General features: G+C 34.0%; 2 protein-coding genes across 2 annotated transcripts in view; both read left to right on the top strand.

Annotated features, from left to right (window-relative positions):
• LOC142336337 (uncharacterized) overlaps positions 1-4,516 on the top strand; it is a 115,645-nt gene extending 111,129 nt beyond the window's left edge. The window contains exons 5-7 of the mRNA XM_075385095.1: positions 3,298-3,442; positions 3,696-3,759; positions 4,150-4,516. Of these exons, the coding sequence (XP_075241210.1) occupies positions 3,298-3,442; positions 3,696-3,759; positions 4,150-4,257 (317 nt within the window). The 3' untranslated portion in view covers positions 4,258-4,516. The remainder of the gene's footprint in view (positions 1-3,297; positions 3,443-3,695; positions 3,760-4,149) is intronic.
• Positions 4,517-10,925: 6,409 nt separating this feature from the next.
• The window catches only part of LOC142336689 (uncharacterized), a 103,426-nt gene continuing 95,922 nt past the window's right edge, over positions 10,926-18,429 (top strand). Inside the window, exons 1-2 of the mRNA XM_075385601.1 lie at positions 10,926-10,929; positions 11,525-11,643. Of these exons, the coding sequence (XP_075241716.1) occupies positions 10,926-10,929; positions 11,525-11,643 (123 nt within the window). The remainder of the gene's footprint in view (positions 10,930-11,524; positions 11,644-18,429) is intronic.

Raw genomic sequence — 18,429 nt, 5'->3', positions numbered from 1 at the left:
GCAAGAGGATCTCAGAGGAAATAATTTGGATGCTTTTCTGTACTAGAGAGCTAGCAGTCTTTGAAAAATGGATAAGAAATTTTAAAAGCAGACCTGTTCGAGAACCAGCCGAATTTTTTGCAATGAAGAAAACGTATTTCCAACAAACCGAATAGAATAGCTGAGAATGTAATGAATCTTGGTATCGAATTCAGTGGTGCTTTCAACAAACTGACGAGCAAGCAATCTATCGTAAGCATCGATGATAGCAACCAAATCTTCAACACTTTAGCATTTTTTGGTGAATTGGAGCGTTTATTTGTAGTAGTTAAAGTATTAGTTGGGCCTTGAATGTTTCTGAGTAATACTAAGATTGAATCTTTGGACAATGGATCAAAATTTCTCCTTTTCCGGATAAAAGCTTGATATTTGGAGGAACTTAATCAGCACGGTATGTTGCTACAGCTACCACTTGTTTGCGTCTCTGCTCCGATGGAGTGGTTTTGTCCTGCAAATGTTTTCGATTAGTAACCAAGACCTTTTCTCTAATAACCTTATTCTTTTTTGCAGTGTCTGAAACGTGTAAGTTTGTTGTTTTTATGATGACTGTCCTGTAAGGGGTAGCATTGATTGCTGCATTGGGTAGCATTCATTATCAGCACTTACTCTTGAGCTCATTTTCAGGAAAAGTAAAAATGAGGAATGGTTATTTTTATGATGAATTATTTTGGCGATAAAATGTGTTTGTTCTGGTATGAATGACAAGTTGGAAAATTTGAGGGGTGTGATAGTTCTTTTACTTGTGTAAATGTTCTATATGTATAATGTTCTGTATATGTTCTATTAGTGTAAACGTGTGTTTTTTTTACAATTCAAAGAATTTGAATTGTATTGGTGCGCTGTCTTTTTTGCGACTCGAAGAGGAGTATTTGAGAAGTCCTTTTTTTACGACTCGAAGAGGAGTATTGGAGAAGTCCTTTTTTAATCAATTTTACTGGAGTGATTTTTGAAGCGCGAAATGAAATGCGTGAAAAAATTTGGAGTGATTTTGGTGCTGAACAAAAGTGAAAAGTGGAGCGAAAAGAGTGGTTTTTGTTCATACCGCTATTTTTGAGAGAGCGAGAAATTGATGTGTGAAAAAATTTACTCTAAGCGAGCGAAATTTTTTTGTTCACATGCGGCTTTTAAAAGCAGTTTTTTGCAACTTTTGATGGTTATGAGGTTTGATTATGATATTGTATTAGTTTTAGGCTTGTTTTGATAGGAATTGAAGGTTTCAAGAAGTTAATTTGAGTTTAATGCTAATTTGGAGGATTTTGATCAGTTTTGCTGATTTTTAGACGAAATTTAAGGATTTTTGCCTGTTTTTTTGTTTTGATGCTTTAAGTGGGATTTGAATAGAAGATTGTTACTTAAGGAATATTTAGATACCAATTGACTGAAGTTTTCTTGGTATAAATCATTTTTTCTTAGGAAAATTGACAGAAAAAATTGAGAAATTTGAGACCATTTTTTAATAGCAGCACAGCGATAGCTGGGGCTATTATTGGCTTTCTCTTGGTTTTTTTTATTTCGTCGTCATGATTTTTGTTACGACCATATGACGTCACAGCCACTTTTTGTTCATTCGTTCATGCAATTTCAACTGAATTGCATGCGTGACGTCATTTTTCGCTCTTAGTGGAGCGAGTTTTTTTTTGTTCATTCGCGTGATTAAATTTTTTGTCACACTTGACTTACCCCACTCTCAAAAATGACTTCCTCACTTTGAAATTGACTTTTATTTATTTTAATTCAAAGAGATAAGGTCAAATTGGTGTGTGTCAATCTAGATTAAGGTTATTTGAGAGCGGCTAAAAGAGGCAGCAAAAACTTATACAGATTTTCAATCAAAATATAACATATCAGCCTTCAATGGAAAGAGGATTTTTTTTGGTCTGTCTTTTTTTACTGTTTTTTTTTTAGACTGCCGATCTACGAATCTATTGCGGCTATTTTCTGGCAATCTGCCAGCTGTGTTCTTATTTTTTGCAGTTTTTCTTTTTTTCTTAGACAAGTTTCTAAGCGTATTATTATTTGCTCATTGTTTTGCGAGCTTTTCCTTGCTCTAATTGCAAAGGAACGTTACTCGGCTTTATGTTTCCTTGTACTATTAAAAAACTCATTAAGTTTTCTATTTTTTTTGTTCAATTTGTTTTTGAATGCCGTTTCTATTCTTCCTTAAATTTTTTATAGCCTTTGTGGAGAATCATGGCTCACAATAATAGTTCTAGTTGTTGAGTCATAAATATGGGCAATGTTCTCCTTCGAGTCGTTTCCGGAATTCTTCCGGCTATGTTTTTAAAGATCCTTTCACACATTTTCGTGATTTTTGAAGTCAAATTCGGGTGATGATTTTGGTCACGCCGAAACAGGAACTGGAGCGAAAAAGCGAGTGGTTTTTTGCGGCGTGAAAATTTTTCGCTCTAATTTTAAAGTCGAGTGAAAAAACGGTGTTTGAACAAAAATTCGCTTTCTCGGTAGTGGTTTTTGTTCACATGCGGAGATTTCACCTTTGATTTTTACTGTTTTTTTTTTAAATTTTTTGATCTTTTTTTTGGATTTCCCAGTCGATTCATAGTTCTTTCTAGGCCAAGTGTTTTGTTTGAACCAAATTTCCATTTCTCGTTAGTGATTTTTTGTTCACATGAGGCATTTTGACATTGGGTTTTCTGTTTTTTTTATTTATCTGATTTTTTTTAGAAATGAATTTTCATTTCACTCAGTGCGTTCTAGGTCTCTTTTTTGTTTAGTCAGTGAAAATTCTTTGAATTGTGCGTCACGACTTGTCCTGCTATGTTTTTTATTCAAAATTTTAGCTTGACCGTTTTGACTTTTCGTATGACTTTTACGTCCTTGTCTTTTTGCGTTTCGCGTGATCTAAAATTCTCTCTCAATCACAATTTCAAGCAGCTGAAGTCAATTGGCGGCAGTTTAATACTAAAAGTCAAATGAAAAGTGCGCCGAAACTGGTGCTATTTTTTTCACTTTAAATCTCAAAAGTGGTATATATTAACCTCTAATGTGGTTATTTGAAGCCCACAATTCAACTTCTTAGTCCAATTAGGCTCCCCTCCCCCGATTGAAACAGGCTGCAATTGATTAGAGCTTCCACTAGTCGTTCGAGAGCAATTCTTCCGACGTTCAGTCGGTTATGTTTGATGATTTGTCGCTGAGCTTAGGTTTTGCATATATTCTTTTTTAAAGATTAAAGGTCTTAGTACTGTATCATCATTTCCTTTACTGTATCATCTTATCATTTTCTTTACTGTGCCATAGCAACGACGTCTGGTGACACAAGCTCAGTGCACACATACCCGTCTTCCTCGGTGAAGAAACAACCGGCTGACTGGAACAAGTTGGAGACAGATCTCATAAAAGAGGAGAAAGAGGAAAAGAAAGAGGGAGACGAGGGCCTTAATCAGTATACAATACTTCTCTCTAACTTTCTAATTGAAAGACTAATTTTTCAATGCAATAATTTTGCGTTGACATAAGAACATGTCTGTTTTTGAAATTCAATTAACTATGATGCTTGAGTTTATAATGCCTAAAGTAATAATAAAATAATTATATTAATTTGTTGCATCCTTCTACCATGTAGAATGGACATATTAGATAGAAAATTTTTGTGTTTTACAGTATCTGCAATAAATTTGTAATATTTTCTGTTTCAGGTTGTTCCAGAATATTTTCAAAGACGGCACACCTGAACAGCAGAAGGCGATGATCAAGTCATTTGTATGTTGATTTACTTTTTTTTGTTCTGAAAAAGATTTGAAAAATATTGTGGCAGCATCGATTTAATTTTCAACAGAATTAGATTTAAAAAGAGCGTCTTTACAGAGGAATGTCGGTCTTTAAATGCGATCTGTCTTCAACAATTTTTTCAAAGAAAAATCAACTGTATTTGGTTGCCAAAGCTATGAATACGGATACTTGCTTTCATAACTTATGGAAAGTTAGTTTTCTTCAGTTGGCTTTAGTGGTTTTTTTACACTTCATGCAAAAAGTATTCAGAGAAAAATTGAAACGCATACTTGTAGGGGTCTAACAACCTTTTGAGCTTTTTCCGCTGTTTGAAATATCATTTATCTGTTATGGAAGCTATAAATGATTTCCATTTTACAGACGGAATCCGGTGGAACCGTGTTGAGCACTAATTGGGATGAAGTTGGTGGAAAGAAGGTGGAAGTACAGCCGCCAGACGGAATGGAGTTCAAAAAATGGGATAACTAGCTGCTTAAACAGAAAGATTCGAGGTTTTACATGCCTTATGCCAGCCAGTTTTGAACATACGTCAAGTTCTACTGATGCCAATCTTTGAGAATTAGTTTCGTGATTTGATAATAGAAATGTGCTTATTTTGAAATTTGTTTATAAGTGAAACCTAAATGTTCGTGATGCTGAATTTATACAAAAAGCTCCTTTGTTGTACAAAGGGATTAGTTATATCTGCCATTTTCATGTCTTCAAAAATAAATCTTCAAATTTCTAATGAAGTGTTTTCGCGGAAAGCTGATGTCAGAATCAGACTCCTTGATCAATTTTTTTCATATCTTTCTATAGCTGTAAGCAGAGAGTGTAGCTATATTGCGGTTCTCCTGGTTTTTTTACGATTCAAGAATTTAAATTGTTCGGGCGCGAAGAGGAGTTGTTTTACTGCTCGAAGAGGAGTATTGGTTCAGACGTATTTTCTACAGGCTTTTACCAGAAGTACTATATTTTCAGACAGCGCTTCGGCCTGAAACGGGGCACAAGATATCAGTTTGATTGGATAAAGCTAATTTTTGTAATCAATAGGTAAGAATTATCAGCTAACGTGATGTCGAAATTAGGCGAAAACCAATAAAGAGAACTTCTCAAGACGTTTTTTTCCATGGTTCCCAAATCCAATTGAAGCTATAAAGGTCTCAAGTGTCCCTAAATTGTCTCCTCTATAAAAATGAGTTAATAAAGTACTTGTAAAATACACGATTTTTCTAATTGCTCTCAATTGAATTTTTGACAATAGTTGGAGAAAAGAGTAGCGAACATGAAAAATTTCATTTGTTTGTTGTTAATAGCCGCCCTCATCTTCTCAGCCGGCTATTATAGCGCTCCTATTTGTTTTTACTTCGAACTTCGCTTTACCCATTTTGACGCTTTTTCGACATTTTGCGTGAAATCTTTTTGACGTCTCTAGGCTAATTTCACTCTTCTGTCATGCTGGTCAAAGTCCTTTTAAACAGCTGCTGCTCAGCAAAGTAATTCAAAATGAAGAGAGTCAGTATAAAAAATCAAAGTCAGAAATAGAAACGGGATAAACCTATAAAGCCCATTTTTAGATGCCCGGTACTTGAACTTTGTTCTCATAAGTTTTAGGTACTATCTATAATGCTTATTGGTAAGACCCTGTAGCCTCTCACTGAGAGACAGGAGTATGTTCAATTACGAAATGACATCAAAATAAAGCGCACTTAAAAATGTGTTTATACAAAAATCAATGTTTGTTGATATTTTCTTTTGTTTAAATCCCAACAGAGTTATGGGAATCAACGGCGGCTATTTTCCGGCAATCTGCCGGGTATGTTTAATAATTTATAGCTGAAGCGCAAAAAAATTCAACTGTACAATCTGAAGAACCTTTTTTCTGAGTTTGTGTAAGATATTATTATGTTAAGACAATTGTTAGGGACACGATTTTGCTGTACGGTTTTAATTTTTTAAATTTGTTTTTGCCTAATTGCCTCAAAAATTCGATTGAAAACTTTTGATGTCTTACAAATTTTGGCCTTGCATAATGGAGTTTTTGCCTAAAATCCCATCCTCTGAAACCAGAAGTAATAAATGTTGCGGTGTGAGCTTTGATCATCGAGAGAATTGCTTTGTTGATGCTTCGCGTTCGTTGGATGGTTTTTTACTTGAGTTTTTTTTTAATTGCTCTCAAACAGTATTTGAAGCAATTATTGTAGGCGTGTTTGCGAATTTTTTTTCATGCGAAATATTTGCTTGACCGTTTTGACTTTTGAGTGATTTTAATTTTAAAGCCCTTGAATTTTTCGATTTGCGTCATCTAAATTTCTCATTCACAAGTGAAAAGTGGACCGAAATAGGTCTATTTCACTTTAAATTTTATTGGTGATTATAGTGGTTTATATTAACATCCAACGATGTCACTTGAGGACCCTGTTAATGAATTATTACTCCCGTAGCTGAAGCAGGTGGCAATAGATAAGCGCTCCCGTTTGCGTTCGAGAGCAGTTCTTCCCTTCGTTAGTCGGTGATGTTTTGACATAGTGGTGCATAAAGCGATTGTTTTTGGCTGTCCTTTCGGTTTTTGCATTTTTAATAGATACCATAGCAATTTAGAACCCTATAGAATTGCAAAATGTTTTTTATTCTGTGTTTTTCGGTTTTTAGTGCTTTAAATGCAATCGGAATGGTTTATATATACAGTAGTTATAGCACCATTACGTCCTTATTTGGTGCATATTTCATTTAAGTGTTCGATTTCGTGCTTTTCACATGGACTTCACGCGAAAAAAAACAGATCTGAGTGTGGCTGTATTGAGGTGCTCTGATAATTCAAGGAATTTGAATTTTGTTAGAGTGCTCCTTTTTACAGCTCGAAGAGCATTGAATATATATATATATACGTTTTTTTACCGGAATTATTGCCATCTGTTCAGGCAGTGGTGCGACCTGAAACAAGGCAAAAGATATCAGATGATAGCCCGATTAGGTGGATTTAATTTTATAGTCATCATTCAAAAATTTGCAGACAACTCTCTGTAGAAGTTGGCAAAAACTGATTAAAACTTGAAGACACAGATCCTCAGTATCCCCATGAAGATATAGGGACTGAAATTGGTGGATCGTTGGGGCCAAAATATTATGTTTAATTTTTCATTGATAGCCACAATCAGCTGTTAGAGGCCATTGTTTATGTGCTTTGTTTTCAAAATCCAAAGGGCTTGGATTGTATTGGGGCGCTTATTTTTTTAAAGATCTGTTTTTGTTTTTTTTTCGACATCCTTTCGTCAATGAGAGTTATTGTTTTTAGTCACGCTGGAGTCGTAAAGCGAGCGAAAAATCGAGGGGTTTTGAAGCTAGATATTTTGCGCTCAAAATAGAGTGAGAATTTTTGTGTTTGAACAAGATTTAGTTTAAATTTTAATCAGGTGCGGCATTTTGACTTATTTTTTTACTGTTTTTGCGGGAATAGTTTTAAAGGCGATACAACTGTTCTAATAGCGCTTAGTGGGATTTCTGGAACTTTCTCATTGGAGCTATTCTTTTCTAATGAATTGGGAGTTCGTTCTTGTTCTGAAAAGAAAATATAAGTGTCTTTTGTGTTTTGCCCATATGCGTTTTTTTGTTGTCTTATTACCTTATCTTAGTAATTACATGTCAATGATAAGCTCAATGTTTTAATTACAGGTCAATGTTTTAATGGAGAGTAAATTATCCTATTTTATCTGCCCGTTTTATTTTTGTTTTCAGTGTTTCCACTTAATCTGTCATGTAAGGTTTCATTGATTTTTTAATTAGTGAGCCTTTTAATTATTTTCAGTTGATTGCTAATGGTTGTTCTAACTTTGACAATGTTTTTCAGAACACTATGATTTTTTCCAAATTTTGCGCGCATTCGTTCGTTTTGCCTTCTCGGCATAAACTCTCAGTAATGACAGGTCTTATTGGGTTTTTACTTAGGAAAGTGTCTATTTGTATTAATCAGTTAAGTATTAGTTGTTTTAACGACTTTCTTTCTGTTTTTCTGTATTTTTTCAGTTTTTCAAGTTTTACTTTTTTTCTCGTTTTGTTTTCACTTAATCTCAATAATAACGGATGTCATTCGCAACAAAAATTTATCCATTAGATATTTTTACGTTTTTAATTGTTTCATGCTTTAACGTTCTGTTTTTAAACAGCTGCAGTAAGTTTATCTTTGCTCATTTTATGTACCCCTAGTGTAACCCAAAGAATTTTTGTGCTTTTTAAATAGAATGATGTGCATAAAGATTTCTATATACAGCCACGTGTTTCAATAGCGTTCACGTGGAAAATGGGAAAAAAGAAACTTTCTTAAAATTGTTTTGCAGCTTTGGTGTTTTTGGGGTCATGTTCTCTGTTGACAATTAAGAGGCTAGTTTTGGATATTCAAGTCAATATATTTCTTTTCTTTTGATTGTAATTGAGGAATTGTTCTGTTTGTGTTTTTTTATTTGTTTTACCTGTTAATCTCGTTTTTCGTTTTAATCAAGTCGCACTTTTCACGCGTTATTTCTGAATCACTTCACTCACTTCTACCTAAATGCAGTTTAAAGTTCAAATTTATTAACGCAATATAGTGAATTGTACGCAATCTAGTCAAGGGCAAAGTCAAAAGATACGGAATACTGATGAAGCCGGGTCATTAAGTTACCTTGCATTATCTTATCAGAGCGTATTATAGTGGTTGCTAGCTGGCAATAATATTAAGCTTAATAGCCTTCAGTTCATAAGAGGAATAAAGGTAATTGTGAACGAACGGTAACTATTTTCCGGGAATCTGCCTGCTGAGTTTCTAATTTTAAAATATTTTTTGGTTTATTCACCCAGCTGTAATGATTGACGGATTTTTTGTTTCTTGCAATAATCCCACAGCTTTTTCTCCTAAGAGTGTTTTCAAATATTTTGTTTGTTTTTAATTTAATTTTCTTTACCAGATATAAGTATTTCTTTACCAGATGATTTTTCGTCTATTTTTAACAAGTGCTCTATCTAAATAACAATTTGCGACAATTCTCTGAGTAATATTTTACCGCAAGACTTCTATTTGAAAAAAAAAATTAGTTGTGGCAATTTCGATTTTTTGGTGGTAATAGATATTGAATAGAATGCCACAAATTATATTTTTTAGCCTAGCACACTTTTCCACCTTCATACTTCATTGCAAGGTCATATTTTTGTCTCAACTTGAAGTCTAGCGTTTGTTGACATTTCGGGAACAGGATCGATAAGTACTAATTGAAACTTTGGTTCCTCTAATTGAGAAGAGCTTCATTTAATAGCTCACAATATTGATTCTAAACTAATTTATAGTCGAGGTAATCTTGATCTGCTGAAATAGATGGCTAAAGATCCAGCAAAGAATGCAAACGATTCAGATTCAGACAATTTGATATTTGAAGTTTTGGCAAAGAAAGCGAACTATGAAAAAATAATTCGGAAAAATCATCTATTCGCTCAAAAAACAGGTTACTATGCCATTTAATTACTACAGGTTCTCATGTGAAATTTCAGAAAAATTAACACAACAAAATACTTACAAAAGATTGAATAAGCAACAAAGAATTTTTCAAAATTAAATTTAGGTTTTTATATAGAGCTATAGCCTGCAAAAATCTTACAAAATATGATTTCTCTGAAAATGAAGGGAGCTAAAAACAGTTTAACCACACATAACTAGAAATGAAGAAAAGGAGAAATTAGAAACTCGCTTTTTGGTATGAATTCGCTTGAGATGATTTGGTATGAATAAATTTCTATTTCATTTTTTTCTTCTTTTAAAACAGTTTTACCTTAGATGTAGAAACTATCCATCTGTTTTCTGCTAATTAGTCCTTTTTAAGAGAATTTCAGTTGTTTAAAATCTACAAATTTATCTACTTGTGTTTTTTGCAATAATCGAATTGAAGTACTGAAGTTAAAAAGCAGTAAAAGCGATGCCCTCAAAGAGAATAAGTTAAAATTTATAAGGGCCCAGCTTACATGGATTCTTTTCGTAACAAAATTTTTCGAACAACTAACTATTTCGTTATGCTCATATCAGTTATTTTTTATGACTCTCCAACATGACTCTCCAACGTATTTGATATCCCTAAATTGTTTTTCTGAATATACAAGTAAGTACTAAGAATATGAAAACACCTTGATATCAACTCGAAAAAAAACTTTTGAGAATCTTTGGTGTTACCGCTATGTTGATTGAAGCAAAAGTACCCGAATCACTTTCTCTGAGACTCTTTGAAAGACGGTGCAAAAGTTATAATTTACTCGGAACTATCTAACGGGACCGGACAAACGCCACGAATTGATACTTTTCCGGATTGTTGATATTCAAATTCGATGTTCTCAAATTGTACTCAATAAATTTGCAAAAAGTTGTCGCTCAACCTATTGTTGTAGTACTATTAAGATGCCGCAAAAAATAAATGAATATCATAAATCTTCAGTTGTTTTTTTTGTCTTTCTAAATCTGTTGATTTTAAAATGTATTTCGGGTTGTTCTGTAGAAATACAGTAAAAGTTAACGGGTTGTCGTATTAGAATGAATTGACTATTCTCAGTTTGAAGCTTTCTTATATTTTGTACATGCTTCGATTTTTCTCCGGCATATCATTAATGCTGGTATCTTTTTCTAAAACGCTTGGAGTAGCGCAAGCTCGCCTTTATATCCAAGGTCAAAGCTGTATATTTTAATTTAAAAACACGAAGATTGAATTGAATGTATACTCTTCATGGACATTTTTTTCACTCACCGTTTGTTCATTCAACCGTATTTGCTTTAGGACTCGAGGTGATAAAAGTTGCAAAAGGTTCCATTTTTCTACAATATTTGTTTTTATTTATCCCTGGAATGAAGACAATGGATTTGGCAAAACGATGACGCATGCGCTGATTTTGTTTTCTTTTTTTTGGGTCTTGAATCTGTTGTTCAATATGTAATCCTAAAAGCAGTTTTGTTATATAATATTTAAATTTGATCACGAAGTTTGCACAGACCGTGGGACAGTATGCGTTTTGTTTACTACTGTACCTTGAAAGAGGCTGTAAATAAGCAGTTCTGTTTGCTTTTGAGCATAGAAAGGTATCTCTAGTTCCATGATTGAAACCAATTTCGAATGTTGTTGAATGTTGCCCGGTGTATTTTCAGAGTTAGCATGAGTAACCCACCACCAACTCTGCGCAGTAGATTTGCCCTTAGTTGTTCTGCCGTGTAGCATAAAAGCTTTTGTACTTTACTTATACATTCGAGTTGCGTAACTTGATCATTGTGTTTTATAAGCCTCAACTGGGGGTAGTAATATTCAAACACATTTTCCATTTCAAATTTCACTTTTCAGTGATTATTCATTCACTCCTTAGTTCTCTCCTAGACTTACTATTGAACGCTTGACAGAAGTTTCCTTTGAAAGCGAGCTGCGTTTATACAGCTATCGACTAACCGTAAAATTTTAGCTGTTTTTATAAACCCTATATTTCACGTTCGTTCGGAAAAATTGGTTCTCATTTGAAAGAGGTCTTGTATTGCCATATTTGTCGGCAGATCTAAATTAATTCGTCGAGAAATTCAGACCAATCTTTAAATAATTGCTCTTTTGTAACAAATACTGTGTCACGTTTGTGTTATTGGCGCGCTGTTTATTTCTTGCGGTTGCCTGCTCTACCATTACTGTTACGCACAATTAATAATGGTTATTCGACGATTATCATGAAATAGCTGGAATTACGTATTATTGTTGTTTACTGTTGTGAGCAGAGTTATTTGTGAACTCGGCCATTTCTCTCCGTGAGCTTAAAGCAGAAGCCAGGCTGGAATCCAAAAATTCCAGAAGTCATCCAAACTCGTCATCGTCAAATTATTCTACTAACAATCAGGTTAGAGCTTGTTTTAAATAGATATTTGTTATTGCTGATGGTTAGCTCAATTGTCGTAAATGAATACCAGGAAAATCATTGGATGTAATATGAACATAATAAACAGACACATCGATCGTAAGTTGTGCTTTGAAAAAGTTCCAGGCACCACAAAGCGCATAGTCATTTTTGAGAAGTAAAATTGGATAGTTTTTGCGAAGAATAAGAAGCGCTGAATGGTCAGGCTGCGGGTTGGTTCTTCTCAACAATGGAACATATCCGATATAAATTTGCGTCAAATTTTATACCATAAAATTTAGCAGCGATTTCGTCTTTTTGTTTTCTCAACATATTGCAACCCAACTGATGCGGGATCTCTGTTCAGGGATACATACTTTCAACTCTTTGTCCAGTCAATTCGGACCCATCTATTTTCATTGAGTAGGAAGCCCGTGAATCCTATAATGTTTTAATTTGGAGGATTCTTCCATTTGGGTTTGAGGATTTAGCAATATTCAGCGCTGATTGGCACCTGGAACATTTTTCCATCTTTTCCATTTTTTTCATTTATCCATTTTTGGAGAAATTTTTACTCCAAATACCTACAACAAAAACAAAAACACTTTATTTCCATCGTCAGATATATGATACCGTGGCAAAAGGATTGTGTGAATAAAAGTTGATATATAACAGAAAATGCGAATATTATCAACAAATTGAATCTTCAGACCTATAGCCTCTCAATGGTAGGCTTCCATGTTTTATATCGTGGGATGCCCAAAAATTTTGAATTTTATTTGAAATTATTGTAACATTTCACGTGGAACAATTGTTTTGAGCGTTGTTTTGTCTGTATAGATAAGTAAGAACATTCAATGCTCTCAAATTGTTTAATTGCTCTCAAACGAAATTTTTAAATCAATTATATTAGTCCTGTTGTCTTAGTTTATGCGATTTTTAGCTTAAACAAATTTTCGACTGATCCTTTGACTTTTTGTCCTCAAAAACGGGATAAACAGGTAAAAATCGGAGGGTATTAAGTTCTAGAGACTTCCGGGCCACTAGTCTCGAATTGTGCGAAGGAGTTTAAGAGACGTTTAATAATGTTAAGGGTGGTTCTTAAGATTTTGAAGCCTCCTCTACGCAGTTCCTCCCCCGTACCGAACCACTTCCCCATAGTCCTTCCCCCTCTCCACTTTGCACTTGTAACCAGCACACTTGACCCTCCACCCGCCCCGAACTCACCCCCCATCATCGTCACCCCACCCTAAAACGCAGCTATCTACTGACAAAGACAACCGATCGCCACTCTTTTGAGAGCAATTCGCCGGACGTTTGTAGGTTGTTTTCCATTCGAGTAAAAATGTTAAGCAATGCAGTGTTTTTTACAATGAGTACAATAACTAGTATTTGATATCGCAGCTTCAATTCATTTGGCGAAACAGACTTATTTCGGCCTAACCTTGAATTCTGTGCCCGAATCACACGTTTCATCCATAAAGGTAGTAAATAACGGCGTTTAGCTAAGGTCACTATACTGTACATATCTGAGTACCAATGCTTTCATCAATTTTCAACAGTGAAACATATTTTGTTGCATAAATTGCTATTATGCGTCTTAATAGCTTAATTTTTTATATGAATTTTAGCTGGGTACTTGAAAGAATCTTGTTAGTAATTTTATGCCCTGTCTCGATTAATATCCGAGTCGTGTATATGCTGTCGAAGTTTCTTCAAATTATTAAGTAATCGTTTTTCAGAGTTCAAACAGCTGTTTAATAGCCGCGTCAGCAATTCCAGGCGGCTATTATTGCGCTCCTAAATTTTTTACGATTCAAAAAATTTGAAATGTATTGGTGCGCTGTCTTTTTTTATGATCTGTTCACGCTTTGTTCGGCCTTTTCACGCCAGTGAGAAGTCAAATTAGAGTGGTGATTTTGGTCACTTTCAAATAGTAAAGGGAGCAAAAAATCGAGTAGGTTTGAGGCGTGACTTTTCTCAAAATACCTTTAAAGTGGAGGGAGAAACTGATGTTTGCACAATTTGGCAGTTTTTTGGAGATGGATTTTTTTCAGGTGCGTCAATTTGACTTCTGCTTTTAGAGCTTTCTTTCTCTCCTTCAGTGTTTTTAAGACGGTACGCATGTGTTCTAATTGTGCCTATTTGCCTTTGCTTGAATTCATTAACGGGCAGCTAAAACTTTTTATGGCTTTGCCATTATTTGTCATAAAATTTTAGTGAATTTTAGATTTTTCAGAAATTATCCGTTGTCTTATCACTTAGTATCATCAATGACAGGTCTGATTAGTTGCTAATTAAGCATGAAAGAACCTTATTAATAGTTCGAGTTGATAGCTAGTGGTTTTCATGACTTTGAATGACTCAGTTTCTTGATTTGAATATAATCAAGTTCATTAACAGGCTTTCAAATCCTCTGGCTTTGTTTTGAGGCTAGCACGAGTTTTCAAAATGTTCTGAAAGCAATTTTTTGTTTTCTTTGTTGCTTAATTTTTTATTGTTCTCAAACAAAATTTGTATCAATTATATTAGTCATGTGGTCTTTTTTATTCGATTTTTTGCCTGACCAATTTTTTTGCCTGACGCTTTTAATTTTTGGTCCTCAAAAACAGGATAACAAGTAAAGCCCGGAGGGTATTGAGTGACTGAAATGCTCTCGTAGCGCCTAACATCTTGCTAGTCTAAATATGCGCTTCTCCGAATATTCTGAGGAGAGACATAAAATCCTTGTGTTTTGGCTGGTCTTAGAAGATTGTCAATCCTCCCTCAACCGCCCTCCTCAGTCAGCCGCCCCACTACCACCGCTGACCTCGTTCACCCTCTTCAAACTGTCTGTTTGGTCCACCGCTCACAACCAATCCACACCCCTTTCTTGTTGGTTCTAAGAGTTTGACCCTGACTCTTTATCGTCCCCTCCACTTAACCCCAACCTACTCACTTACTCCGCCCCACTTCAACTAATTGCACCCGTAACCCCGAGCTCTGACCCCTTCCCCCCCCCCCCGAACCGCGATGTCGAAAACTGCTCGGTGGTTGTTTGAGAGCAAATCGCCCGACGTTTTTTGGTTATCTTCAAAGTTTGAGGAGCATTTTCTTTTCAATTTAAACAAATCCCGTGTTGTGGCTAAAAAAACAAGGTTGTTTACGACCTACCACTTAACCGTTTTTATGGCCACCGTGAGCTTCTCAATTGTTTTGTTTTTATTCGCTGTCCTTTTTACGACTTGAGTGTTTTAAATGTTTAATGCAATCTGCTGAACAAGATAGAGGAAAGAAGTATGAGAGTTTTTTCGCCATGCGAGAAGCATGTTTTTCCACGTAGCATTTTCAAATCGTTTTATTTCTGACTCTCAAGTGTTTTTGCCCTAAAGGTTCTTACCTATTTCAATAAACTATTTTCCACTTTTGGAGTTTTTGATCGTTTAAAACACTTACCAGATTTTATTTGCAATTTTCAGCCAATTTCTCAATTTGGCTTTTTAGACACTTGAGATGTTTTTTTTTGCTCCTACGTTAACTATTTGCTGCTGCCCAGGGAAGCTCTACGGTTAGTACCTCTTGTTTTTAAAAGCTTTTTATAACATGCTTCTCATGCTTATCACATGCTTATAACATGCTTCTCATGTTTCTCGGTATTTTATGTGTTTTATAATTCTTCAACAAAACAAACACTCCCTTATTTGAACTTTTGATGAGCAAAAACTTTTGATTCCGAATCAAAGTTTGATAACAAAGATTTGTATTAATTTAACTTTCTCTCTGTAAAAAATGTTTTATAATATTGCTGAATAATGTTGCTGATTGGTCTAATTTCATTGTGGCAAGCAAGGTTTTTATTTCTTGCTTTTTATACTTTTTGCTGCCTAGGGGGGCGCCGTCTGTTGTAGAGGTAGTCACTAACGATGAGCCAGTGGCCCTGAAAAGTATCTGGAGATCAATTGTTGGATGTCATAGTCAGATTTTTAATCCATTGGGCTCCGTTTCATTTCCTGTGCGTTCCGTATTTTCTTTGTATGCACCGTTCTTGCAGTTCTGCCTATTTGGTTGTGAATGCTAATTGTTAACAGTATTGAGCTCTATGTCGTTCAATTTATGAGTTGAAATTAAATGTTGTACCCCACTGTAGAACACTTACGACACTTGAAAAAAAATGGTGTTATTTCGTACATTTTTTAATTGGTGCTTTTATCCTAATTGAATGTTTTTTTAAACAAAAATTTGATAACTGATATTTTTAGAAGAGTAACTGATATTTTTAGAAGAGTAACTGATATTTTCGAAGAGTGTTTACAGATGAAGCCGTCACGAATTCATTCTTGATAGGGTTAGAGTTCATTTGAGCGAATGCTAATTGTTAACAATATTGAGCTCCATGGCGTTCAATTTAGAAGTTGAAATTAAATGTTGTACTCCACTGTAGAACACTTATGACACTTGAAAATTCGTAAACTTTTAAATTGTTTTATCCTGATTGATATATATTTTTTTTAAAAAAAATGATAACTGATATTTTGTTTTAGCCTGCACTTGTTATGTTTGCTAACTTCCATTTAAATTGACTTTTTTAAAATCATTTTTATGGAGTTGATCACCTTCTTCACTGTAAACCTATTTCGAACCAAGAAAAAGTGAGCATTTGAAAATTTTTAAGAACTCTAACCCTCATTTTTCCGAGAATTTAAAAATCTGAAAATTTTTAAGGATGAATTCGGATTTTCAAGAGTCTTTCAATGGTACAACTTCTATATCTCTCTGCAAAAGAATTGGATCGACCGATTGGTGTGGCGCTCTGTGTAGTTTGTTGCTTTTTAATGGTTATCAATTTGTTTGCTGGTTATTTGAGAGTAGTTAAGCTGCCCCTGAAAAAGGAATGCCAGATAATTCAGAGCAGTCAATATAGCGCAAGTTTGAAAGCTTTCTCTACTCATTTTCTTAAATTTGTTGAGTAATTAACTGGGAATATTATTTTGATCCATCAACCGTGAGATCATACGATTAAATTTTATTTTTGTCGTAAATTATTCAGCGGAACGCCTATATAATTTTAATATTTGAGTGGAAATTTTTGCTGCTGTTATCAGAAACTTAAAAAGTTTCAAGAGTTTTGCTCTAAGAATTTTAAGAATTTCATCCTCAAGATGTTCTTGGAGTTTTATTTTAGTCATTAAAATGCTGCAAAATTTCAGCTCATATAATTTTGCCTAATACTTTATAATTTTGAATCATTTCGCCCATACTTGAAGAAATTTGCTAACTTTCTTTGTAATTAAACGTCCTAGAGTTCTGGTTACAATGCTAATATCAGATAAACTGTTATTTACAGATATCAAAAACTTTTGATGTTTTTAATAGCCGCCCTCATCTTCTCAGCTATTATAGCGCTCCTATTTTTTTTACTATTCAAAGAATTTGAATTGTATTGGGGCGCTGTCTTTTTTACGACTCGAAGAGGAGTATTGGAGAAGTCCTTTTTTTAATCAATTTTATTGGAGTGATTTTTAAAGCGGGAAATGAAACGAGTGAAAAAAATTGGAGTGGTTTTTGCGCTGAACAAAAGTGAAGAGCGGGGCGAAAAGAGAGTGGTTTTTGTTCATACCGCTGTTTTTGAGAGAGCAAAAAATTGATGTGTGAAAAAATTTTTCTAAGCGTGCGAATTTTTTTTGTTCACATGCGGCTTTTTAAAACCGTTTTTTTGTTAATTTTTTTATTTACAAGTCTGATTATGATATTGTGTGATGCTTAGAGTTGTTTTAATAGTGGTTCCATGGTTTCTGGTCATTACTAAGAATTTTATACCATTTTGCTGGTTTTTCAGCTATTTTGCTGAATTTTAGCAATTTTTTGCGTTTTGTTTTCTTATAATGCTTTGTATGGGCTTTCAATAGACGCATGTTAGTTTCTGAGTTTTTAGATACCAAGTGATTACATTTTCTTAGGTTTTAAAAGATTTTTTTGTTTAGAAAAATGACAATAAACTGAAAAATATTGAATTATGTTTCCTAATTTTTCGCTTTTTGCTTTTTTTTTTCTAAACTTAGAGGAATTTTTCAGCCTATTCGACTTTCTTATTGTTTTAGCAGTCTTCCAGTACTATATTCGCTCCAATTAACGTTTTTTGGGTCTATGTGCTCTCGTGAAATAAAAATAGAAGCTCAATTTTGTCTATGATTTTTTTCAAGTTGTTTTTAAATGCTCTTTGTGTTCTTCAATTTTTTATAGCATTTGGGGATGCCTGTAGTCCAAAAAAGTTGTTTTTGATGCGTTTTGATGATTTTGATTTTAGTTTTGAGTCATTTTGTTAAAGATAATTGAGTAACTTTTATGAAGAGTTCCGCGAATTTTCGTGTTCTTTTTTGGAATTTTAATTGAAATCTTCTGATTTTTTGCTGCTTTTTAGTGTTCTAGTTTTTGATAGGAGTTTTTCTAGAGGTTGTTTAGGAATATTTTAGTGCACTTTTCAGTGATAAATATCACTAACTTTTCTTTATCTCTAACTTTTTTTTCATTTTTTCGTTCTTCGTTTTTACTTTTATATATAGACAATGATTTGGATTGATGGTTTCTTGACCAGATGTAGTAATAAAAGTTTTTTGAAATAATGATTTGAATTCAGCATAATGGTATTTGATTCATAATTTGTGGCCATTTTTTGCAGAGAATATTGGTTTTGTTTTTCATTTCCTTTCTTTTACCTTCGTTTATTCTACTTGAAAATTGTGTTTGGTTTTTGTCTCAAATAGCAGTGATTCAACGAAATAAAACTAAACCTATTGCATGGGTTTTCGCCAA

The sequence above is a fragment of the Convolutriloba macropyga genome, chromosome 3 (assembly GCF_964194025.1).
Source record: "Convolutriloba macropyga chromosome 3, txConMacr16.3, whole genome shotgun sequence".
Taxonomy (NCBI): Eukaryota; Metazoa; Xenacoelomorpha; order Acoela; family Convolutidae; genus Convolutriloba; species Convolutriloba macropyga.
The sequence above is the reverse complement of the archived record's forward strand: the minus strand, read 5'-3'. Positions and strand labels throughout refer to the sequence as shown.